Source organism: Lichenostomus cassidix, chromosome 13 (assembly GCF_008360975.1).
Source record: "Lichenostomus cassidix isolate B80296 chromosome 13, HeHo_3.0, whole genome shotgun sequence".
NCBI classification, from domain to species: domain Eukaryota; kingdom Metazoa; phylum Chordata; class Aves; order Passeriformes; family Meliphagidae; genus Lichenostomus; species Lichenostomus cassidix.
Window position 1 is genome coordinate 15,231,764 of NC_139494.1, and position 24,681 is coordinate 15,256,444.

Sequence of the window (24,681 nt, forward strand, 5' to 3'; positions counted from 1 at the left end):
GAGACGCTGCCTTTGTGCCAGTCTGTAATGAGATTTCTGCTTGGCTGCCTGGATAGAAAATCCCAGCCAGAGGATGCGAAAAGCCTCTCCAAGCCCCAGCAGCCTCCTGCCCAGCCCGGAGCATACAGAGATGCCCCAGCGCCTACAGTGCTCCCAGGGGGCATCAACACCAGCTCCGTGCAGGAGCACCCACTGCACTGCTTGGCATGAGGCACCCATGGCATGTGCAGTCTAGAGGTTTCTCTACCTATTCATCCCACTGCCCCCTGTCCCAGCCCCACACTGGCACTGGTGCAGCCTCCCTGTGCCCAGACTGGGGCTGCCAGGCACACCCTTGGGGACCCCAAGCTGCATGTCAGCACTGTGTCCACTCTCCCGTTGGCCTGGCCACCAGTGTCTGCATCCTAGTGCTGCCAGACCCTGGTGAGGTCCTGGTACAGTGTTTGCAGAGCATGTGTGTGAAGGGTGGCATCATGCTGTGCTTCTGGCCACCTCATTTTCCCCCACAGCAGGAGCAAATCCATCTCCTCAAAAAGTGGGGAGTGACTCTGGGCGCTGGGGGCTACAAGGATCAGGCTGTTCTGGGATGGGCTTTGCTGCACATCCTAAAGGAGCCCTTCCCATCACCAGCACAGTGCGCCGTTAATCTACTCTTGCAAATGGCTAATTTTGAAAATCCTCTTATCAGAATTAGGTCCTCAACATCCATATTTATTTACTTTTCATTTTCATAATCTTTCTGCTCCTTGTGTGGCTGGGGTTGCTCTCCCTGGCTCCATTTCTGATCATCCCCGTGCAGGATGAAGCCTGGGATGTTGGTGTCATCCCAAGCCAAGCTGTCCCATGCCACGTTGTGCTGTGCCATGCTCTGTCATCTGTCCCTCACACAACACACGTGTTCCTCACACCTTTGTCTCTGCCAAAGTGACACCATCAGTGCCGGTGTCCCCTCCCCACTGGAGCACCCTCTTGCCCCATGCCCCGCCCAGCCCCGTCCCTGCCTGGCGCCAGGGCAGCCGCATCCTGCCCGTGGGTCCCTGCATTATGCATTGTTTATCCGTCAGCACCTTCCCTGTTTGTAACTCAATTAAGCAGGCGCGGTTTTGCTAATACAATGGTGTTTAATATTCGGCTTCCTTAAATACCACAAATGGATAGGGAGGCAGCGCACGGGCGATCCATTATACATGAGCTCAAATATCTACTTAAATATTTGATGGGAGTTTAGAAAATCTCAGGGCTGGCCTTGCCCGTGGCTGCCAGGGCTGGGCAGGAGGTCGGGCACAGCACAGGCAGGGGCTTGCCAGGCTCCGTGGGCTTGTCTGCCTCACCTCAGCTGGCCCAGACAAAAGTGGCACCTGGGGCATGTGGGGAGGAGTGAGCAGTGCCAGGGAGGTGACATCCCTAGGGAGGTGGCAGCTGAAGCCCACGGAGCCTGGGTACCACTGCTCACCAGGTGATGCCCTCCCTCCACCTCCACCTTAATCCAGTCTTTTTCAGAAGAAAGCCCTGACACAATGGCTGTAGCACGCGGCTGAGCTGTGACCGCGGAACACTGGAGAGGAGAATTAATTTTTAATTCCACCTTAATTACTCTGAGTAATAATCCATTTTCAGCACCCAGTGGGACTGGTGTTTTTGGCATCCCCCTGGGGCTCACAGATCACCCAGGTGCTGAGCATGTGGGGCTGGAGGCACTGTGCCAGCCAGGCACGGCAATTTCTTCCTCAAAGACCCTGATTCCTGTCACTCCCCATGTGCTGCAGCCCCTCACGTCACCCTGGCAGGTGGTCACAGGTCCCAGATGCCCCCACGGGCATGAGCCAGGCAGACACTAACCCTTGGCAGCAGGACTCAGGGCTCTGGCAGCTGTAGAGCAGGATCTGGCTCATCCATCCCCTCAGTTTCTCCTCAGCAAGAGGGAAAGCAAGCGGAATTGAAAGTGATCTCCCCAATCTGTATTAATTAGAGTCTATTAATTCGTCAGCGCACCCTGCCACTTCTCCACTGATGACCCGGCTCTGCTGGCCCGCAGTGCAGGAGGGACAAGCAGGGTGACACCACACAGCCTTGGCACGGCACCTCTGTGACACTGAGCATCACCAACACATGGCAAGGGGAGCCAGGAGAAGCTGAGGCAGAACTGGGCACCCCCGGCTGGGCACCGGGACAGGGAGGATGTAGTGGGTGCCCAGGGGGTGGGAGTGTTGTTGCTGGCACTGCCGGCGCAGTGCCAGGAGCAGAAGCTGGAAGCCATCCCGGGAGAGCAGTGCAAGGAGCAGATGGGGCTGGCACCGCACTGGGGACCCCAAGCCCCCTCCCCACCACGCTGCCCCGGGACGGCAGCATGCTGGGTGCCCACTTCAGGTGCCATCTGCATTGGGTACCCCCAACTTGCCCTGCCCTGCTGCTTTCCTGGGGGGTTGGCCACCGTGGGAGCCCGAGCTGGGGGTCCCGGCGCTGCGGGGGAGCTCGCCCCGGTTCCCATGGCAGCCCCCTGGAGCTCATGTGCAGAGCAGTGACTTCAGCAGGAGCAGATGGAGCCGCAAGGAGTAAAAACATCCTGTTTCCATGCAAATGCCATCAGTAATAACGAGCCAGCCTGAAGGAGGGTTGTTATTGCTGCGCCAAAGCTCTGCCCACAGGGGCTGGGGGTCTCCTCTGCCACTGGCCCCCACCAGTGTCCATGCAGATGTCCCAGGGCTATGGTACTGCCTGTGGCAGCACGGTGGGATGGAAATAGGCACGCACGGGTGTCACCCCATACTTGCTGCCCTACCTGTGTGCCTGGCTGGTCCATGACTGCTTTGGCACAGGAGGTCCCAGGAGGTGTGTGATGATGGGAGATGGCTCTGGTCTTGTCCCGGGGCAGTGCTGGCAGTGGGTTCGGCTCTGTCTGGCACTGCCAGCATTGCGCTGGGGTGGATGGAGGCCACGGCACAGCTGGTGCCCCCCGGGAGAGCTGCGCTGGCTTCGCACGCGCTTCAGCTCTTGAAGGCATCAGAGCAGTTGTTAATTGTTCCTGATGCCGCTAATGAAATTATTGCTGCTTGACGCTGGGAGCCACTGCCCGGCCCCCACTGCTGGGGACGGGGCTTCTTGGCACTGCTGGCACAGGCTTTGGCTCCCACAGGCTTTGGGGACCACCTCGGGCACGCCAGTACAGCCTCAACCCACTCTGACCCTTGCCCCTTTTCCACATCGCAACTGCCCACTGGTGACTGCAGCACTGCTTGTGGGCTCCTTGGCTGGGTGCAGAAAAGGGACAGAGTGGGAAGGGGCCGCATCCTGCAGCCACATCCCCTGGTAGAAGCCAATGTGGCTGAGCACGGTTAGCTGGGGGCCAGACCCCAGTGTATGGCACTAAGATGGGGCCCCACAGGTGACCCACGTTGCCGCCAAGATTGTGGTCCCTCTTCTGTGGCATTTCCCGTGGGGTGCCAGGCTGGGCTGGGGAGCATCCCTGGGCATCACCTGGTGGTAGAGTGGGGTGTGGAGGGAGATGCAGCGCGTAGCGTGTGTGTTCTGCCGGGGCTATCCCGGGGGGTGCACAGCCCGCGGGTGTCCCGGAGAGGGGGAGTGACGCCGTGCCTGGGGATGCGCCGTGCTCGGGGGGAATGCAAGCCGGGGGAGCCGCGCTGCGCTGCGCTCGGGGACGGTGCGGACCCCCCGCGCTGGCACGGGTGTGTGCAGAGGCGGGGGGTGCAGTGCCAGCGGGGGGAGCGGTGCCGGCGGTGCGGGCGGGGGGCGGCGGCGGGGGCGCGCCCAGCTGTTGCGCCGTCCCTTCCGCGGGCGGGTCCGCGCTCCCGCCCCGCATTGGCGGCGCCCGGGCGGAGCGGAGCGGCGCGGCGGCGGGCGGCAGCCGCGGCGGGGCCGGTGGCGGTGGCGGGGGCGCCATGGCCCGCTGAGGGCGGCGCGGAGCGCGGCCCGCCCTGCTCCCTCGCCCCGCAGCGCTCCGCGGGGCGCGCCATGGGTGCGCGGCCGCCCCGCCGCCGGGCCCCCCCCGCCGCCGCCGCCGCCGCTGCCGCCACCGCGCCGGGGCCGCTCGGTGCCCTGCTCGCAGCTGCCCTGCTCGCCGCCGCCGGTGAGTCACCGCGCGCCCCCCGCGGGCACCGCGCTCTGGGCGGGAGGTGGGGGGACCGGCGGAGCGGCGGGGACCCAGCACCGGGACTGGGCGCCGGGCAAGGTCACCCGGGGAGCGGCCGCGGGTGGGCGTCCTGCGGGGCGCCGGTACTCTCCCGGGGACGGGGGCCGTTCGTCCGCCGTGAGGGATGCCCGCTGGCTGAGGGATGTTGGGGTGCTGGTGGGGCGCCCTCCCGGACAGGAGATGTGCCCCCCGCCCCACGGCGGACACTGCCGCCCCCCGCCCCTTGCCCAAGCGTGGCCGCACACTCGTGCCCGGCTGGCGTTGCCCCGGACGCTGCCCGCGCTGGGGGGTCTGGCGCTCCCCGCCTCGCCGGCACGGCTCCACTCCCCCGGGGCCCCACCAGCGCCGGGCAGGGGTGTCCGCAGCGCACCTGCCCCACGCGTGGTGTCCCTGCCCCACGCACAGCATCCCTGCCGCTGACACAGTGTTCCTGCTGTCCCCATCACTTGGCCGGGACACGGGGGACCGCGGAGACGGGATAGCCCGGAGGATGCCGTCAAGCGGCGGGGGTGCGCGTGGGTGGTCGTGACGCGGGGGGTATGCGGGACTGTATCGGCGGTGCTGCAGACGCGGACTGTCCGGAGCACGGCTGCCCCCGGCAACGCCCCCCCGGGCAGGACCCGGCGGGAGCGGGAGCGGCCGAGTGGACTCTCAGGGCTTGATCGCTCCGGCGGCCGGTCCGTGGGTCGGGGGTCCGGGAGTACGGTGGGTGCCCGGGGCTGGCGGCCGCTGGCAGGTGTCACGGCAGACGGGATGTGGCGGCTGCAGACAAAGGACCAGGCTGGGGGCGGGGAGCTGCGCGAGGCTGGACGTGAGCTCTGCGGGGGGTCCGGGGGGGGGACTCCCCCTCTGTGCCCGAGGGTCCCAGCCCGCTGACCCTCCACCCGCCAGCGGAGATGTCCCCTAGCCTGGCCTCACTGTGTTGGTGAGCACAGCAGACACCCAGACGGGCAGCAGCCCTAGTGCTCCCCGCAACCGTCTGGGCATCCCCAGGGACTCTGCGTTCCCAGCATGGCCCCGTCTGCAGGGGGACGCTGCAGAGCCGGCGCGGTGGGTGGGCACCCTTTGGGTGTAGGGGACTCGATGTGGAGAGTGCTGTGGGTACTGAAGCCCGGCTGGGCATGGACCACGGCTGTCCTCATGGCCCCCGTGGGAATTGTGAGGATGGATGGAGATGGGGGGCAGAAGGGCAGGGGGTGCACCGGAGCACCCCACGCCAGCCCTGCGACAGGAGGAGTGGGGAGCCCGGCAGTGCCAGCACCGGCTCAGGCGGTGTGGTGTGGTGCTGGTCCCCATCGCTCGCTTGGCAGGCAGCTCACAGCCGGCCGCGGCGCGACTGAGCCCAGTCACCTGCACAGCCACTGTTTGGCACAAACGGGGCAGGGCTGGGCCTCTGTTCCAGCCTGGCAAGGCATGGCACAGCATGGCATGGCACGGCTCCCATTACTGGGGTCACCCAGCCGCCGGCTGAGGGTAGGGAGCCCAGGTGTCCCGGCAAATGGCCCCTGCCTGCTGGTGGAGCAGCATCCTTGGTTGTAGGCTGTCCAGTCTGGCTGGTGCCTGCGGGGGAATGGCGAGAGCAGCAGCGAGGACCGGGGCTCACCTGTGGGCAGCAGTGAGGGGTGAGCTTCCGAGGTGGGGAGACTGTCCTGCTCGGCTGCTGCACTGGTAGGCAAGAACAGAGGGGCAGAGACCTTCCCAAGAGCTACCCCTGGCCCAGCTGTGCCGTGGGCCCTTCTCCTTGGCATCGCTGCAGCCAGTGCCAGGCCCCGGTGCATCTCCTGCCCCAGCCGCACAGCGGCTCCTGCCCCAGCTTCTCTGGTCGGGGCTACGGACTCTGCTCTAACCGTGCACAAACCACGTTGTGCTGCTGACTTCACCAGGCTGCCAGGGACCCCCAGGCTCCAGCAAACAGCTCCCAACCACTGCACTCCACAGCCTGATGCCCCGCAGCCTGGCAACCCAGGTCGTTGCATCATACAGCACCCCACAACGTGTGCCTGGCTGGGCACTGGTGGCTCCGTGGGGCGGGCAGGAGGGCAGGGCGGCGGGCAGGGCTGGCGTGCGCGGGCACCGGGAAGCTGCCGTGCCGGCTGTCAGCACGAGCACGCGGCAGACGCAGCCTGCCCAGGGCTGTTTGTTCTGGCTCGGTGCCACGCGGGGCTGGCACTACATCAAACCGTGCGGAGCCTGGCAGGTGCTTGCGGGAGGGAATCGGGACGCTGACGGTGCCACCAGGGGCTGGGCACCGCCGGAGTCACTGCAGGCACCTCATAGCCTGACCCACGCGGGTGGCCAGCAGCACACGAGACCACCTTGTTAACTGATGCCGGTGCCCAAGGGATGCTGGCATGGGGACTGGGTGCTTGCATGTCCCACTGTTCCCCCTTCCCTGTGCCCAGGGGTGCACCCTCCGTGCCCGCACTGCTCTGTCTGTCAGCACTATAGCTGGTCCATGTACTGCATGTCTGCCCGTGGCTAGGCTGGGGTGGGCTGGCTCCAGACTGGGCACACTGGGACCCTGTCCTCACCCAGTCAATCCCAGTTGCCCAGTACCCCTTGGCTCTACCGTCTGCTGGCTCTTTGGGTGCTGCTCCCGGGTGGGTGTCAGGCAGATTGCTCCCCATGGGCCCCCAGACCCTGCTCTGCAGGGGCTCCTGCAGGATGGGGTTCTCAGGTCCCAGATCCCTCAGCCAGCCCTTGCTGCCACAGGGTTGTGAGGTCCCAGGGCTGCCGTCATCACCTCGTGACACCCGTGAGTGGGAGGGGAGAGACTGGGGTTGGACCCTGGCACCTGGGACGGCTGTCCCCTGCCCGTTCCGGTGGGATGCAGGACTGAGGGTGACCTTGACACTCCTCCTGGCAGGGCCAGGGCTTGGCCATAGCTTTTGCTTCTCACTATCAATTAAAGGAGAGCCAGGAAACCCACTCGGCTTCCCGGGATCAGGACCCCGGCGACAGTTCCCACACGTTGCATGGGGCCAGTCATGTGTCCCCCACCATCCCAGTGCTAGACTGGGCTGGGGGACCTCCTCATCTTCCACTGAGAACGGGACCCTTTCCCCATGCCGTGCCGCTGAGAGCAGCTGGCAGGTGTGTTGGCACGAGTCCTGCTGGCACAGACGGTCTGGGGTCTGTGGGGCTCTTCAGGTACCCAGAGCTGGTAGGGAACATGACCCCTCTCAGCCTGTCCCCTCTCAGCCCCGGCTCTGTGTGCGCCTGGAGAAGAGTGCCCAGCACTGGGTGCCGGGGCTGGTAACCCCCAAGCAGGCAGAGGTGCTCCCTGGGGAGGGGCTGCTATCCCCGGCTGCCTTTGGTGGCACTGGCACTATTGTCCCCAGACCCCGGGCATGGTATAACACGGGCCATGTGAGGGCACAGCGTGGGCACGGCCAGGCCGTGCAGCCCTGGGCGGGCGCTGGGAGCCCTGCCCGCCCTGGCACATGCTAATTGCATGTAATGGGGAGAGCAGTATCAGCTCAAATCCGTAATTAGGCAGCTCCATTGTCATGCAAACCCGCCTAATTCATTCACAACCAGCACTCGCTTCATCAGCGCCCAGACGCTGCCAGGCACTCACCGGGAGACAGGAACCTCCACCCAGCCTCCCGCGTGGCCGAAGGGCTAGCACACGTGGGACACACGACTGAGGGGCACGGACAATGGCCAGCTTGTGGGGACATGCCAGAAAATTGGGGACAGGGTCCCAGGACAGGCAGAAACACCCCCGGGGGCACCACGCTCATTGGAGCGTGGGGGGACACGTTGGCACCATGTGCCCATAGTCGCATGGTCCCCAGTGCTCAGCACGCGCCAGCCTGGCCAGGAGCCAGGTTCTGTTGCCCAGCATTGGCATCCGACCCTGCTGGCTCCCTGCCCAGCCGGGGCTGGCACTGGCACCCGCCTGGCGTTGCCGTGGGACTGTGTGGGGTGGAGAGGTGGGTGCAGGGGGAGCGTTTGACGATGTCCTGATGCCTCAGATGAGGGTTGGAGCAGCTGGGCAGTGCTGGGCAGTGCCGTGGCCAGTGGCTGGGGGTCTCCCAGAGGCAGCACTAGCTCATCATGGCTCAGAGCCAGCCTCTCCCAGCAGGATGGTACCCAGCTCAAAGCCTCAGACAAGCTTTTTGATTGTGGTGAATTGTGCCAATTCCCTTCTCTGCACCCTGCAGAGAGCAAAGTGCCAGCGATGGGGACCCCTGCATGCAGGGTTGGCACCCTCAGTCTCCCCTGAGAACAGATGGGCACCCTCTGCCCTCCCCCTGATGCCCACCCTTCCCTCGTTAAGGCAGGAGCAATCAGCAGCAATTATGGCCTTAATTACCTGCTGCTGGGGCACAGGCCGAGCGCCGGCAAAGTGAGAGGAAATCTTTCATGTTAATGGTGTGCAAGGCCTGGCATGGACACGATGGATGGGGTACCAGCTGGGAGTGAAGCTGCTGGCTGCAAAGCCCACAGGGATTCGGGGAGGTCCAGAGGGCCGCAGTGGTGGAGGCAAGTGTTATCAGCGGGGACCCCCAGAGTGGCAGTAGGAGGTAGGGGAGCATGCAGGGGCTGGGGGCAGAGGGAGGATGGGGTGGGATGATGGGGTGACTGATGTGGTGGGCAGCAGTGTTCAGACAGATCCGTGCCATCGGAGTTCTGTCCCACTGCAGGCAGCCACCTGCTTCCCCCCAGGGGCAGCTGTGCCACTCGGGCACCCACCGGCCGTGCCGGGGCTGGAGCTGCCGCAGCCAGCGGCGGGCAGCCTCTCCTCGCCAAGAACACGCTGACCTTCTCAGTGTCTCCCCGCGGCAGGCACAGAGGCACCCGCCAGGCTGCTCCTGGCACCACTGGGGACCGTGGCACTGGCACCCAGGCAGGAACAGCCCCTTGAGGACCAGAAGGACCAGACTGGGGGCACCCGCGGGCGCCTGGTGGGTTCTATCAGTGCCACCCCCCCCCCAAAACTGGGCAGTGTGGTGTCCTGTAGTCTCTCCTTGTCCAGTAACATCAGTACACCTGGTGTTTCTGCTGCTGGGGGGCCCAGGTGCTACAATGGGAGGCTGTGTGGCTACCTGGGGTACCAGTGGTAGGGCACAAGGAAAAGGGGGAGCTGCGTACATGGGGAGGGGGCCAGGAGCAGCTGGGAGTCCCACAGTGCTGGGATGAGGGCGAGTGCTCAGAGCTCACAGCGGGGTGTCCCCATCCCCTCTGCACCCTGAGGTGGTGTCGCAGACCTGCTCCCCAGCCCACCACCCTGCCTCTTCACCAGGCACCACTCGTTAGCCCACGTGTTTGAGGGATAATTGATATTAAAGCCCTGCTTAATGCACCGACTTTACTGGCTGGGATTTATCGGCGCTGGAGCAAACTGTGCTCCCAATCACCCCATTTGGCTGCAGGGAGAGCGGCCGAGGCTGTGCCCTGCCACGGTGAGGGAGGGCGAGGGGTGTGTGGAACCCATCGCCCCGCCCCTGTCCCCTTGTTCCCCGTCCCCGCCGAAGTTCCCCGGTTCCCTTTGCCAAGGTGACATAAGCATCTCGCCTGTTTCCATGACAACGCAGCGGCAGGTGAGCGCGAGGCGGATGCGGGAGCCGGCACGCGCCACGTGGGGGGCCACTGCCCACAGGGTGCCCACGCTGAGCCCGCACCCACGGGCTGGGGGTGCCACGCTGTGGGGGGGCCCACAGGACGCGGGGAGCTGGCAGTGCATGGGGGTGACTGCAGAGCATGGGGCACCAATGGGGTGCGGGGTGCCCGTGCTGTGTGGAGTGTTTGTGGTGTGGGAGATGCCCACGCTGTGTAAAATGTCTGTGGCGTGGGGGGAGAACAGGATATGGGGGACCCACAGTGCATGGAGGTGGCTGCAGAGCTTGGGGAGCCCACGGGAAGTGAGGCACCCACTGAGTGTGGCATCCACAGTGCGTGAGATCCCCGAGGTGTTTGGCATAGCTGTGATGCGTGGGGTGGCCACGGTCTATTGGATGGTTGCAGGGTGTGTGGGGTGCTCATAGTGCATGCAGGGCCACAGTGTGTTGGGTACCTGTCATGGATGGGGTGCCTGTGGTGCGTGGGGCACACAGACCTCAACCCCCCTGCACCCTCATGGGGCTCCAGGTCAGCGCCAGCCTCTCGGCTGCACCACATGGCTCCATCCATGCCCACACCACGGCACAGATCCTCACCAGTGCCTGGCATGGTGCTCACCCACAGGACATCCAGGTCTGGGCAGCACCCCAGCTCTGCCTCTCACTGCACATCCCCAGCTCTGTTTGCTGCCCATGCTCCCCCCGCCTTGCCCACAAGGCACCCAACGCCCCACTTGGGTGGGCAGCTGGGGGGGCTCCATACCCATCCTGCTTCCCCTATGCCTTGCTTCTGGTCTCAGGCTTCCTGCGCCCCTCCACTCAGCCGTGATGGATAGACACGCAGCTCGGCAATCGCTGTACTCATTTCACGTGTGATTAAAAAGCTGGTCCCGCAGCACAGTTCACCCGGCGCGTCTGCCACAGCCGCCCGGGCGGGAGGCAGGCGTGGTGCTGTGCAGCAGCAAACATGGCATTTCATAAATAAATTGGGTTTATTTACCCAGTGCCCACGTGCCGGCATGGGTAGTGCAGTGTGGACACCCGGGGTGCCCGAGCAGCAGCGGGACCCGAGGGTGATGCGGCGGGCTGTGCTGCAGCCGGCACAGGGACGGCACCGTGCCGGGGACCGCAGCGCCTGTCCGTGCCGTGACCCCCCGGGCGGGCCCCAGGCTGCGGCTGGGGGGGTCGTTAAACCAGTGAAATATGAAATGCCTGTATATCCCCGACAGGAGTTTTAATTAAATTAATTGCCAGTGACATTGTAAAAGTGCTGATGGGGTAATAACCGGCGCGTTATGGTCGCCGTTTATCTTCCCCGCGTAAATTAGCTGCCGCACCTTGCCCGTCCCGGCGGGCATCGCGGCGGGCTAGTCGGCACCCACTCCCCGGCTCCGAGGGGCCTGAGCCAGCTGGGGGGAGCAGCAGGGTCTGGAGCCTCCCTGGGGGACTCAGGCAGGGCCCAAGGGACCCCCGTGTCGCTCGCGTTCCCGTCATGCAGGCGGCTGTGCCAGGCGGGAACCAGCCGGGGTGGGCACGGGCAGAGGGGTCCCATGGGCACATGGGGAGTGGCTGGTGGTTGCCAAACGAAGGCACTTAATTACTGCGCATTCCATCCCATTTAATTGCTTATTAAATCCTAACCAGCCAATTAGCAGCAGCAATTACAGCTTCATTCAGTGACACAATCGCTATTTTATCGTTTGTTAATCAAATGCTTATTTAGGGCCCTGGTTTATTAACTCTTTCCGCAGCAGACACCGGTGGGGTGGGGGGAGCAGGGGCACCTGGTCTTGTCGGGGTTGGGGGATATAGGACTGTGCCATATGTCATGTCCCCAGCACTGCTGTGCCCATGGGGGCATGTGTGAGCACCCCTGAGCTATCCTCACTGCCCTGGGTAGACCCAGTCCCCGTGTGCTATGTTAGCATGTCAGTGGCACAGGATGGGTTGCATTGCCGTGCCACCCTGCCATGTCACCATGACTTGTCCAGCATCCCTGTGCCACCCCAGGGTGCAGCAGAGCAGGATGTGGCCCCGGTCAGTGCCTCACAGTGTGCTGGAGAAGGGGGTGGCAGGCGCCCTGGAAGCATGAGCAATGGCCCTTGTTGGTCACACTACATTTCCTTTTCATTAGTGCTAAGTGTGGACATGAGGGATCGGCAAAGGTTCAGCAGGCGCAGCCACTGCGTGGCTGCTTTTCCTGATGGATGGCGGGGTTGGAAAGGTCTGCTGCACTGCTGGTGGAGGGGACAGTGGGGAGGCACGGGACCAGTGGCATGTGGCTGTGCTGGGGTGGGCGATGTCCCGGGCAGGGCATGCTGGAGGTGGCCAAGCCCCATCTCCCCACAGGTGCTCAGCAAAGCGCGACTGTGGCCAACCCAGCATCTGGCGCATCACCGGACCTGCTGCCGCACTTCCAGCTGGAGCCGGAGGATGTCTACATTGTGAAGAACAAGGCAGTGAGCCTGGCCTGCCGTGCCACCCCTGCCACCCAGATCTACTTCAAGTGCAATGGCGAGTGGGTGCACCAAGGTGACCACGTTACACAGCACAGCACTGACCACAGCACTGGTGAGCACCGGCAGGAGGGACAGTGCCAGCCCCACTCCTGGGAAGCCACGTGTGCCACTCGTGGCAGGGCTTGCATGGGGCTGGGCCCATGGGGACAGCTCCTGGCATGCCAGAGTGACGTGCCACTCTCCATTCCCAGGGCTGCCAGTGATGGAAGTGCGCATTGAGGTCACCCGCCAGCAAGTGGAGAAGATCTTTGGGCTGGAGGAATACTGGTGCCAGTGCGTGGCCTGGAGCTCCTCTGGCACCACCAAGAGCCAGAAAGCCTTTGTTCGCATTGCCTGTGAGTGTCTGTGGGTGCCTGGATGGAGTGCAGGGCACTGGCCCCAGCCCCCATCTCACCCCAGTGCCTCCCCAGATCTGCGCAAGAACTTTGAGCAGGAGCCAACAGCCAGAGAAGTCTCCATTGAGCAGGGCATTGTGCTGCCATGCCGCCCTCCCGAGGGCATCCCCCCTGCCGAGGTGGGTCCCTGGAGCTGGGCAGGACAGGAGGATGCTGTGTGTGCTCCCGGGCAGGCACCCAGTGATGTCCCTGTGCCCTGCAGGTGGAGTGGCTGCGCAATGAGGAGCTGGTGGACCCAGAACTGGACGCCAATGTCTATGTGACACCAGAGCACAGCCTGGTGCTGCGTCAGGCCCGCCTGGCCGACACGGCCAACTACACCTGCGTGGCTAAAAACATCGTGGCCCGTCGCCGCAGCGCCTCTGCTGCCATCACTGTCTATGGTATGGCCCCTCCACGCCAGTCCCTGCCGTGCTACCCTGGTGTCACCCTCCCTGTCCTGTCCCTCCCTGCATACCCTTAGTTGCAGGGCGCTGACAGGTCCATCTCCACCCAGTGAACGGCGGCTGGTCGACGTGGACGCAGTGGTCAGGCTGCAGCACCAGCTGTGGACGGGGCTGGCAGAAGCGGAGCCGGACGTGCACCAACCCCACACCCCTCAATGGGGGTGCTTTCTGTGAGGGCCAAAATGTGCAGAAAACCGCCTGCACCACCCTCTGCCCAGGTACCCGCCCTGCTCGGGGCACTGCCACCGCCACGTCGTGCCGCTGCTGCACTCCCCACTGCGCCCATTGCAGTCCCTGTCCCCATCAGGTGTCTTGTCCTCCAATTCCCCTATGTGTCCGTCTCTGCCAGCCCCGGGGCAGGGAAGGGGGGTGGCAGCAGGGTGCTGACCCCAGGCTGTGCCCACAGTGGACGGCGCCTGGTCGGAGTGGAGCAAGTGGTCGGAGTGTGGGGCCGAATGCACCCACTGGCGCAGCCGGGAGTGTTCGGAGCCAGCGCCACGCAATGGAGGTCGGGATTGTCACGGCCCAGAGCTGGACACCCGCAACTGCACCTCTGAGCTGTGCACCCATGGTGAGTACAGTGGGGATGGCGGGGTCGTCCCCTGGGAGAGAGGACAGGGCATGGCCACGTGTGCTGATGCCCTGCCCCACACAGTTGCCTCCGGTGCAGAGGATGTAGCACTGTATGTGGGGCTGGTGGCTGTGGCCGTGTGCCTGGTGCTGCTGTTGCTGGTGGGGGTGCTGGTGTACTGCCGCAAGAAGGGGGGCCTGGATGCTGATGTGGCCGATTCCTCCATCCTCACTGCCGGCTTCCAGCCCGTCAGCATCAAACCCAGCAAAGCTGGTGAGTGAGTGTTGCAGGGACAGTACACCCACAATGGGACTGTCCCTTGGACCCACCATACCTACCAGGGGGTCCCTGGGCAAGGGCTGTCTGCTACAGGGCATCCTTGGGTGGGGTTCTGTGCCCTGTGGGGTCCCTGGTCTTGAGTGGGGATTCTTTGCCTTAGGTGATCCCTGACCTAGAGACAGGGACTCTGTATCTTAGAGTCCCTGACTCAGGTCAGTGCTCTGTGCCACATAGGGTCAGATCCCAAGAGGTGGCTGTGCACGCTATAAGGTCCTCACTATGGGGCAGGGATTGTGTGCTCCACGCCCTCTGGGGCTGACTGTACCCTTGCACCACCGGTGGGGACCCCCTGTTCCTGCCTTGCCCCAGTGCCACGGTCGCTTGCTCTGTGCTGCAGACAACCCCAGCCTGCTCACCATCCAGCCAGACCTCAGCACCACCACCATGACCTACCAGGGCTCGCTCTGCCCACGCCAGGATGGCCCTGCCAAGCTCCAGCTGCCCAACGGGCACCTGCTGAGCCCGCTGGGTGCTGGGCGGCACACGCTGCACCACAGCTCACCTGCCGCCGAGGGTGCCGACTTCGTGGCCCGGCTCTCCACCCAGAGCTACTTTCGCTCCCTGCCCCGAGGCACCAACAACATGGCCTATGGCACCTTCAACTTCTTGGGGGGGCGGCTGATGATCCCCAACACAGGTACGGTGAGGTGGGGGGTCCAGAGCACTGCCTGGTGCAGGCAGGGTCCTCATGGGGCTCACCCCCTGCCTGTACCCCCATTCCCCCCAGGGATCAGCCTGCTCATCCCACCTGATGCCATCCCGCGGGGGAAGATCTACGAGGTCTACCTGACCCTGCACAAGCAGGAGGAGGTGAGGTAGGTGCTGGGGCTGCTGGGGCACAGGGCTGTTGGAGGGGGAGTCTGTCCTGACTCAGCTGTCCCTGTCGCTGCCCCAGGCTGCCCCTGGCCGGCTGCCAGACGCTGCTGAGCCCCATTGTCAGCTGTGGCCCCCCCGGGGTCCTCCTCACTCGCCCCGCCATCCTGGCCATGGGCCACTGCGTGGAAGCCAGTGCTGAGAACTGGAGCATCCGGCTGAAGAAGCAGTCATGCGAGGGCACGTGGGAGGTGAGCGGGGGTGAGGGGTTTCAGGGATGGAGGAGGGACAGCCACGGCTGAGGTGCATCTCTGCCTCGGTGCCGCAGGACGTGCTGCAGCTGGGCGCTGAGCCGTGCACGGAGCTGTACTACTGCCAGCTGGAAGCGCAGGCTTGCTACGTGTTCACAGAGCAGCTGGGGCGCTTCGCCCTGGTTGGGGAGTCCCTCAGCATGGCGGCCTCCAAGCGCCTCAAGCTGGTCCTGTTCGCGCCGGCCGCCTGCCCCTCGCTTGAGTACAACATCCGCGTCTACTGCCTCAGTGACACCCAGGATGTCCTCAAGGTACCAGGGTCCCCAGCGTGCCATGCCCATCCTGGCTTGGAGCAAGAGCTGCGCTCCTGGTGTGCGGCATCTCCTGCCTGACTGCTGCTTGTGCTGGCAGGAGGTGATCCAGCTGGAGAAGCAGCTGGGGGGGCAGCTGATCGGAGCCCCCCGGGTGCTGCACTTCAAGGACAGCTACCACAACCTGCGCCTCTCCATCCATGATATGCCCAGCTCCCTCTGGAAGAGCAAGCTCCTCGCCAGCTACCAGGTGAGGAGTCTGGCCGGTCTGTGGAGATGGGGGTAGAGGTGCAAGGGGGTGTCCCTGCCACTCTGACACCCCTAGCTCTGTCACCTCACTGCAGGAGATCCCCTTCTACCACATCTGGAGTGGGCTGCAGCCCTTCCTGCACTGCACCTTCACCCTGGAGCGCCTGAGCACCAGCACCTGTGAGCTGGCCTGTAAGATCTGGGTCTGGCAGGTGGAGGGAGACGGGCAGAGCTTCACCGTCAACTTCAACATCGCCAAGGTGAGGGCAGGGCAGGGGCGCTCCCAGGGGTGGCCATAGGGTTTCCTCACATCCCTCTCCCTCCCCACTGGTGCTCTCCCCTAGGACACGAGGTTTTCAGACTGGCTGGTCCCCGATGAGGTGGGCACCCCTGCTCTGGTGGGTCCCAGTGCCTTCAAGATCCCCTTCCTCATCCGCCAAAAGATCATCAGCAGCCTGGACCCACCAGGCACACGGGGGGCTGACTGGAGGACACTGGCACAGAAGCTCAACCTCGACAGGTAACCCAGGCTCAGGACAGTGCTGGGGGTGGCATGGCTTGGTGGGTGGGGACTGGGGTTCTGGCCTCATCCTGCAGCTATGGATGGATGCTGGAATGCTGTGGGGTCCTGGGAGCGAGATGCTGCACAAGGTGAGGCTAACACGGGGCTGGTACCTGGATGTGGAGCCCTCCCTGTGCCCTGACATGGTCCCTCTGTCCCCTTCCAGCCATCTCAGCTTCTTCGCCTCGAAGGCCAGCCCCACAGCCATGATCCTCAACCTGTGGGAAGCACGGCACTTCCCCAACGGCAACCTCTCCCAGCTGGCTGCTGCCGTGGCCGAGGTCGGCAAGCAGGACGGTGCCCTCTTCTCCGAGGCTGAGTGCTGAGCATTGTGGGTCCCAGGGGACCACCACCATGGGGCTGGGAGGGGCCCTGGCTGGCCCACCAGGCTCCTATTGCCCCACAGTGCACGGGGAGGGCTGCCTGGCCCACTTGGCATGGCAGGATTCTGCTGCCTCTCGGCAGTCAGGCCCCTCCAGCACTGTGGCAGCAGGACTCAGCTCAGCCCCGGGGGTCCCAGAGCCCCATGGTGGGGGACTCGGGGGGCACTGGGTGTGCGTCGTGCGTGCAGTGCCGTCGTGCTGTCTGCGTGTGGGGCCGGGTGGCCCCGGGCCCCGTGCCGTGTTGTGTAAAGCCCGTTTTTTTAATTCTGTATTAAGTGCATTCAAGTATTTACACTTGGCCTTATGTACATAGCGGTGCCGCGGGCGGGGGGTCTGCCGGACGTGAATGTAAATAAATTCGATATATATTGCTATGTGGGGCTGTGCCCGGCCATACGCTGCCCCACGCCCCTCATGATCTCCCCAGAAATCAGAGGTGCGAAGCAAGAAGCTTTATTGGGGTGCTGGCTTATTGCCCACTGGCAGCGCGACAAGCCACGGCTGCCACAAGCGCAGCTCCTTTCCCTGAGCCATCCTCCGATAGCAGGAAGGTGATATTGCAGTTGGGTGCCAGCTCCTTCAGTGTCTGCTGGAGGTTTTTGGAGAAGCTAGGCAGGATAGGAGGGGTGGGTGAGGACTGATGCCCCCACTGCATGCATACCGTGCCTCCCACCACAGACCCCTGCACAGGGCAAGGATCCTCAGTGGGTGTCTGCCATCCCTGGCCTCACTCACCATGGGTGCAGCTTGTACAAGGTGCCATCCACCCCAACAGTGCAAGAGAGTTGGTTCAGGCCCCGGTTCTCCCGTATCTTCTCCACCACAGCAGCCAAGCCAGCAGCGCAGAGCTGGGCCGCCCGCAGGGACACGACCTGGCACACTTCCCGCATCAGCACGCTGTCCTCAAAGCTGGCATCAAGCTCCAATTCCTGCAGGATGGCCCGTATCTGCCGCAGGGCGAGCCCATTGCTGCTCCGGACCAGTGCCACTGTTAGCAGCAGAGTCCCCATCCCCATCACTGTCCCCATCCCTTAAGGTGCAGGTGCCATCACCCTACCTGTGCCACATCAGTGTAGCCTGGCCCCTCTCCCAGGGTTCTGATACCCCCACCCTGGGTTCAGGGAACCCCCCAGAACCCAACACTCACAGCTCGATGGTAGAGAGGAACTTGGTTGGGAAGATGTTCTTGGTCTGGAGTTTGGTGCAGGCTCTGCCTTGGAACAAGAGCTGCTTCTCTTTCATCACCAGCAGGATCTGACGCACAATCTCGCCCAGGTACATACCGCTGACGAGCTTCTCAAACCTACCCGAGTCACAGCCTCAGTTGGGCACAGCCACCCACTCCCACCCCCTCTGCCGGTGCTGGCAGAGTCCTCATGGGGCTCACCCCCCCACCTGCAGCCCTGTTCCCACCCAGAGATCAGCCTGCTCATCCCACTGGATGCCCTCACCCACCTCTGCTTGCCTGGGTTGATGGTGCTCTTGTCCACCGTCTTGTCGAAGTCAGTGAAGATGCGGTCTAGGCAGCCGTTGTCCCCAAAGCCCCCCCACTCCATGTTGATGCACATGCGGCCCTGGTCCCCCTCCAGAGTGCCCACGTTCTTCATCTCCTCCATGTAACAGGCATTGGTCCCTGTCCCTGTGGGCCCCATGCTGGTGTCACCCCCATTGCAGCTCTGGCAGAGGCATGTGGCCATGCCATATGGGGTAGAGGGTTGGTGAGGGGATGGGGGACCTCCTGGATGCAGAGGTGCTCCTCACCCACAATGAGGCCGATTTCACATTTGGGGTCATCATAACCACAGGCCATCATGGTTCCCACTGTGTCGTTGACCAGAGCCACCACCTGCAGCCCAAAGTGCTGCCAAACAGGACACAGGGACTCCTGTGGCCTAGTGGCACATACACAGCTCCTGGGGCTGACACTGCCTGGGTGCAGGGTGTACCATGGGGACAGGGACAGGCCACCAGACATTCCCTACCTGTTTGCGCTCAGCAGCCTCCCTCAGCAGATGGACAACGTCCCGTCCCACACAGTTTGAAGCACTGAAGCCTTTGGTCCAGGTGAGCAGCAGTGCCTGCAAGAGTGGCAGGAGCAGGGGTCGGGAAGCTGCCTCACACCACATCCTGGGGTCCTTCCTACCACCCTGGTGCTGCAGCCACCCCCTCACCTTATCCAGGCCCACTTGCTGGCAGGGGAAGGAGAATGTGAAGCCGAGAGGTAGCGTCTGCATGATCATGTTCTGCTTCATCTGGAAGTTTATGATGCAGTCTATGATGTGGTCAAAGAGCTGTGGATAGTGGCCACAGTCAGCATGGCCTGGGCTGGGGCAATGCTGGAGGGGCTCTCTAAGCCCCATCATAGCCCCAGGGAGAGCAAGTAGGGAGGCAATGCCCTCGCCCTAGTTGTTGGTCTCAGGTTCTCAGCCTCACCGCCTCGCCAGAGCCCTGCATGATGGAAGGTGGGATGACATAGATCTCGCTGACCATGCTGATGCCCTCCTCTGACAGGCGCACCAGCAGCACACGGAAATTGGTCCCCCCGAGGTCCAGTGCCAGATAGTCGCCTTGCTCTGTGAGGAGCCAGCACAGTGCATTAGCAGGGCCACAGCCTCCTTGGCACCCCATTCCCAGTGCCCCTGTCCCTTACCAGTGCCATCAGGTGTGTGACACACATAGGTGGGCAGCATGCGGACAGAGGCAGAGGCATGGGTGCTTTTACCCAGGCCCCGCTCCATCTCCTGCCTCATCAGTGCCTGGACTTCATCCAGGTCGGCACGGGTGAGCCGTAGCGGGGCCAGCACCTCGTTCACCTGACGGCGCTGGGCTTGCATGCGCAAAGCCACTGCTGTCACCATGGCCGCCCCCCGCCCAGAGCCATCTCTCGAGGGCAGGAAGGTGGTCGAGCACTCAGGGGACAGCAGCCTTGACACACTGTGCAGGATCTCCTCAAACCTGCCAGAGGATGAGGAAGATAGTGCGGGTTGGGTGTGAGGCATCCCTTTGGGGTAGGACCCCCCTAGGAGCCCTGTGCTCCTCATCACCTGGGGTAGCCCTCGTACAATTCTCCTTCCACCCCCACGTTGACCATCAGCTGCTCCATTTCCCGGGTCTGGCACATGTAGCTGAGGATGGCAGCCAGCCCAGTGGCGTGGAGCGTGGCAGCACGGCCCATCACTGCCCGGCAGATCTGCTGCACCCGGCCGCAATCCCGCTCGCTTGGCTGCAGCCCGATAAACTCCAGAATCCTCTTCACTTCAACCATGCCGTCCTCATTGCTGCAAGACAGATCACAGCACTTACAGGTCCACCAGCTCACAGCCAGGGACACCCATCCATAACTCCCCATCCTCCCACCTACGGCAGCTCCTGGTCCTCAGACACTCACTTGATGATGTCCAGAACATGCTGGGTCGTGAAGATACCCTTCTCCTTCAGGACAGAAATACTGCTCTCAGTGAAGACAGCTTTCTCATTGTTCAGGTAGAGCAGGGCATGCCGGACAATCTCCCCCAGATACAGGGTGCCCACCATCTTCTCAAACCTGCATGCAGCCCACATGGGAGTCAGTCATGCTTCCCTGGCACCCTTGGCCCTTTAAGAGCACCCAGGAGCATCACAGAGGAATGTGTGCTCCTGTTGGCAGGGCCTGACATGCTCAGGGATAGATGGGGAGCCCTGAAGGGCCTGTCCTTTCTATGGGGGCAAGAGCACCTCTTCTCCCCAGGGTTGTAAGATTCCCGATCCACGCATTCATCAAAGGGTGTGATGATGTCATTCAGGGTGCCATCATCCCCAAAGCAGCCCCACTCAGTGTTGACACACATCCGCCCACTGGTCTCTTCCGCCATCTCCACCATGTATGCCTCGGCCATGAAGCAACAGTTGGAGCCCTTGTCTGTGGAAATGATGAGACTGAGCACAGGTGCAGCCCCCCAGCACCCAGGGGGGCATGCAGGGTGCCCAAGTCTCACCCGCGACCATGGCGACCTCACAGGGTCTCCCCTCCGTGCTGCAGGTCATCATGGTGCCCACAGTGTCATTCATCAGGGCAACAACTTGCACGCGGGGCTGCTGGCCAGCAGAGGATTTCCAGCCCTTCCATGGGGACAGCCACCGGCTACTCGTTTCACCACCCCCCGGATCCTGCTTATTGATGGCCGCCTGCAGGAGCTGCACAACGTCGTTCCCCACCACGCCACTGCAGCTGAAGCCCTTTGACCAGGAGATGAGCTCTGCCTGTGGAGAGCATGCAAGAGAGCCATTGACTTCTGGCACCAGGATGGTTCCTCTCCCTGCTTCTGCTGTGCTGTGGTCACAGCCTGGGACAGGGCTGTCCTCCTCACCTTGTCCAGCTGCGTCTGCTTGCAGGTGAAGGGGAAGACAAAGCCTAAGGGAAGGTATTCCTCAGAGTTCCCGTTGTCAGGGGTGGTGGTCTCAGCCAGGAACTGGGTCACACATTGTGCAATGAAGTCAAAGAGCTGCAAAGTCATGACTGAGGGTAAGAGCTGCTCACCTTACCCAGTACCCAGGCTGTGGGAGGCAGCCCAGAGACTTGCCAAGCCTCTGTGGTGCTGGCCAGCCCAGCACCACCCACCCTTTGCCACGGCCATTTCATACCGCTTCCCCCTCGCCCTGCCTGATGCCCTCTGGCATGTCAAAGATCTTGTACATCATTTGGGGGCTCAAGTTTCCATCTCCGTAGAGGGTCACCAACAGGGTCCGGACCTGGCTCTGGCACAGCTCCACCACCAGAAAGTTGCCCTTCTCTACGGGGGAACGGAGGCAGTGTCAGGCAGAGACCTTCCCTGTGGCAGATTCCCTAAAATCTGCTCCTTGCCCTATCCCAGGGAGCCACTCACCCACAGAGGAGGTTCCTGAGAGCCTGAGGCTCTCAGAGAGGCCAAGGGAAGAAGCTTCTGGCTATTGCCCCTGCTCTGGGGGCTGGCAGAGGAGAAGCTTATGGACCCCATAACTGACCCAAGAGCGGTTTACCCCTCCCCAGCACCCCCAGGGCCTACTGCAGTGAGGTGTGCAGGATTGCAGGTAGCAGAATATCCTCAGGCTGAGCTGTCTTACCAGTGCCATTGGGAGTGGAGCAGATGTAGGTGGGCAGCATCCGCACTTTGGCCTGCGTGTGTGTCTCGCGGCACAGCCCCTTGCACATGTCCTGTATCATGTGGCCCTTCATAATATGCAGCCTCTCCAGTGGGATGCTGAGTGATCGCAGGGCTCGTTGTATCTGGGGATGGAGTGTTAGAGCAGAGGTGCAGAGGCAAAGGACAGGGAATGCCTGGAGCAGGGATTGGCCTTACCGGCGTGACGGAGGAACCATCATCCTGGCGGGACCGCAGACTGTTCACTAGGATCCTGCATGGAGGGAGGTGGCATGTCACCCAGTGAGCTCTGTCCTGCAGGACAGGACAAATGCCTGCCCATGCCCAGGCACACAGGAGGGCTGGGGGGCCTGTACCCTGCTCTGTATCCCACCTGGCATCTACTTCCATGCTCCATGAGGGGTCCATACTGTCGTCCCTGTGCACTACCTTCACACTGCCTCTGCGGTTGTGGAGGAGGCAGCTCTGCCCCATCACGGTCATAGGGCCGAGCTCAGGCTCTTGGGAGGTGGAAGGAGAGGATGTCCACCACCTGCAAGAGGCCAGAGGCTGATGTCTCTCCCCTGCAACAACCTGGGTGATCTGGGGAGCCTGCGCGGCCCCATCCCCGGCCCCACCGCGGTCTCCGCAGAGCAGGAGCCACCCCCTGGTCCACGTACCGGTTGCCCCGGTCCTCTTGGTTATGGTGTGCTCTGCCCGGCCCCCCCATCCAGCCAGGTTTCGGCCGGGTGGTGCGGCTGCCCATGGCGGCGGAGCCAGGGCAGATGTTTGGAGACGGTGGGGGCCAGAACCGGTGTGTGGAGGCAGTGGTGGCCGGGGACGGTGTGGGGCCGTTGGCGGCGGGGCCAGTGCGGGGCCGGTGCCGGTGCCGGCGCGGGCGGGGCCGTTGCCGCCGCCGCCGTCTCCCTGGCAACAGCCGCGCCCCGCACTGCCATTGGTCGCTCTGCCGCGGGCCGGCTCCGCCGCAGCCAATGAGCGGCGCCGCTCCGGGCCCCACCCGCGGGCGGGGCCGCTCTCCGCTCCACGCTCCCGGCCGGGCGGCACCGCTGCTTAAAGCCCAGGGTTTAATGAGTTCCGCACCAGCTCGTCCCATTAATTAGGCATGGGTCTCCCTCCCCTATTCCCCGTGAGGATGCTCCTGCGGAGCAGGTCCCTCCAGGGCCCGGTGCGAGGCGTACGGCCGAGCCACCCGGGGACAGGGAAAGCACCAAGGACACGGGGACACGGGCTCCGTTGGTCGCTGCATCCGCTGACTGCGGCTGTCAGCTGGCACCAAGGTGCCCTCCGCCACTCCCGGCTGGGAATGTCAGTGCTGGGCTGCCAGATCGAGCACAGGGCACGGCAGCCTCCTGCCCAGGGGTCCCTGAGCTCCCCCCACCAACCTCAGCTCCAGGAGAGGCCCGGGGAAGTGTGATTTGGGACCCACCGCCTGCTGCTCCTCCTCTCCTCCCTCCAGCGCCCTCCCATTCCCCAGAGAAAGCCAGCAGAGCTCTGCCGTGGTGCTGCAGTTTCATAAAAACATACATAAATATATTTCCATTTCTGTAACAGAGAGCAAAGCTGCACAGGCACCTATAAAACACACAGTCACTTCTCCACCCAGCGCTCCCCGCACAGGTCGTATAAAACATACAAAAGGGGCGCAGGAGACAAAGGCTGCAGGTGAAGCAGGGGTACGGTGCCATGAAAACCCTCGCTGGGGCACAGGGAGCTGCCGGGAGTCCCTGCAGTATCTCCAGCCTCAGAACTTGTGCCTTCTCCGCCGGCAGCCTTTGGTCTGTTGCTGGCTGCCCGCACGGAGAGCCACACGTGGCTCCGAGTCCATCACACCATCCATGGCTTCCAGGGAGACGCCGGGTTTTGCAGGGGAGACATGGAAAGGAAGGTGCTGAAGGGAGATGGGGCTGTCTGTAGATGGCTCCCCCTCAGCAGCTGAGAGTGTGGGACAGGATTGTTGGTCTCCTAATCCAGTGAGGGGAGCCCCCACGTCAGCACCTGCAACAAGAGCACAGGTCAGCCCTTCTGTGTGAGCCAAGGGTGCTGCCAAAAGCACCTCTCCCCCCTCATCTCCTCCTCTTCTTGGGCCCATGGAGGCCTGGTGCACAGATAGGGACAGCAGAAGCCTCCCACATCCTCCAGGAAGTTGGACATGTTTTGGTGCAATGGTTCAGAGTACACCACTATCCCTGCAAGCGCTCTGGGCTCTGGTGTGGGTCCAGTGGGCATATGTCCAGTGGGTACTGGCAGGGATGTGTGTAGCCAGCTGGTGAATGCTGACAGCCAGCTAAGCTCACAGCCTCCTGCTTTGCTCAGAAAGAACAGATCCTTCCAAGGGGAATTTGCTCTCCCAGAACAGCCCAGGCTGAGCCAGGGCCAAAAGGGGAGAGCTGGGAAGGGGCAGCCCTGACCCAGCCAGGCTGGCATAGAGAGTTTTCTACCTTCAGAGTTGCTCTCCGAGAGCTCCAGCATCCTGAGGAGTCCTCTCTCCTGCTTTCCGGTGTCCTGCCAAGGAGAGGAGAACAACCATCACAGTGCTGCCACAAAGGAACCCCTTTGCCAGGATGGCCCCTTGAGCACTCATTCTCCCTGCCCTCAGGGTCAGGCTAGGCACAAAAGGGAATGCTGCTTATCCAGGACCTCCAGCCACCCACAGGAAGGGTATTGCTCCGAGCCCAGCCCAACTAGTGCTCAAGCAGAGGCAGCAGAGAGCAACCTATCAAGCAGAACCTGGTAAAGAGGGATGCCAGGATACAGGACACCACCCCCATGCCCAGCCAGCAAGCAAGCACAGGGCTGTGACAAACAGGGGCACCAGGAGCTCTTGCACAGCTGGCACACATCCCCCAGCACTGCATGTCTGAGGGCAGACTCGTCCCACTCTGTCCTAGGGTACTGGGCTTGGTGCTCAAGGGAAGGGCCTTTCTTCAGGGCACAGCCAGACTAGGAACACACCTTGTGCCCTCTCTCTGCCCCTGGGAAGATGCAGCTGTGCTGGTCATACACACTAGGGG

At 63.1% G+C, this 24,681-nt stretch overlaps 3 protein-coding genes across 12 annotated transcripts in view; 1 reads left to right on the forward strand and 2 right to left on the reverse strand.

Annotated features, from left to right (window-relative positions):
* Positions 1-3,841: 3,841 nt before the first annotated feature.
* UNC5A (unc-5 netrin receptor A) lies at positions 3,842-16,927 on the forward strand. 3 transcript variants are annotated; one of them, XM_085073899.1, is made up of 16 exons: positions 3,842-4,084; positions 12,064-12,285; positions 12,425-12,568; positions 12,644-12,747; positions 12,831-13,011; positions 13,125-13,292; positions 13,481-13,645; positions 13,730-13,918; positions 14,322-14,621; positions 14,712-14,799; positions 14,880-15,048; positions 15,126-15,359; positions 15,460-15,609; positions 15,704-15,868; positions 15,953-16,128; positions 16,337-16,927. In XM_085073899.1, the coding sequence occupies exons 1-16, from the start codon at positions 3,970-3,972 to the stop codon at positions 16,494-16,496; spliced, it is 2,730 nt and encodes a 909-aa protein (XP_084930025.1). In that variant the 5' UTR covers positions 3,842-3,969; the 3' UTR covers positions 16,497-16,927. The 3 variants fall into 3 exon arrangements, with proteins under 3 accessions (XP_084930025.1, XP_084930026.1, XP_084930027.1); XM_085073901.1 differs by lacking the exon at positions 3,842-4,084 and adding an exon at positions 9,340-9,696; XM_085073900.1 differs by lacking the exon at positions 13,125-13,292.
* A 63-nt stretch (positions 16,928-16,990) lies between these two features.
* On the reverse strand, positions 16,991-22,552 carry HK3 (hexokinase 3). 5 transcript variants are annotated; one of them, XM_085073896.1, is made up of 19 exons: positions 22,330-22,549; positions 22,044-22,202; positions 21,869-21,923; positions 21,633-21,795; positions 21,174-21,322; positions 20,900-21,034; positions 20,528-20,792; positions 20,268-20,451; positions 19,942-20,097; positions 19,598-19,831; positions 19,204-19,508; positions 18,987-19,126; positions 18,725-18,844; positions 18,536-18,631; positions 18,315-18,438; positions 18,009-18,192; positions 17,701-17,856; positions 17,289-17,522; positions 16,991-17,161 (listed from the first exon to the last, which is right to left on the reverse strand). In XM_085073896.1, exons 1-19 carry the CDS (start codon positions 22,413-22,415, stop codon positions 17,023-17,025), a joined length of 3,084 nt encoding a protein of 1,027 aa, XP_084930022.1. In that variant the 5' UTR covers positions 22,416-22,549; the 3' UTR covers positions 16,991-17,022. The 5 variants fall into 5 exon arrangements, 3 of the variants coding, with proteins under 3 accessions (XP_084930022.1, XP_084930023.1, XP_084930024.1); XM_085073897.1 differs by having other exon boundaries at positions 18,315-18,414; positions 22,330-22,548; XM_085073898.1 differs by lacking the exon at positions 16,991-17,161 and having other exon boundaries at positions 17,296-17,500; positions 22,330-22,550.
* A 621-nt stretch (positions 22,553-23,173) lies between these two features.
* The window catches only part of UIMC1 (ubiquitin interaction motif containing 1), a 40,010-nt gene continuing 38,502 nt past the window's right edge, over positions 23,174-24,681 (reverse strand). For 3 of the 4 annotated variants that reach the window (XM_085073903.1, XM_085073904.1, XM_085073902.1), the window contains exons 12-13: positions 24,109-24,172; positions 23,174-23,665 (exon numbers count right to left, since the gene is read on the reverse strand). In XM_085073903.1, the coding sequence (XP_084930029.1) occupies positions 23,412-23,665; positions 24,109-24,172 (318 nt within the window). In that variant the 3' untranslated portion in view covers positions 23,174-23,411. The remainder of the gene's footprint in view (positions 23,666-24,108; positions 24,173-24,681) is intronic. The other variant, XM_085073905.1, reaches the window with a different exon arrangement.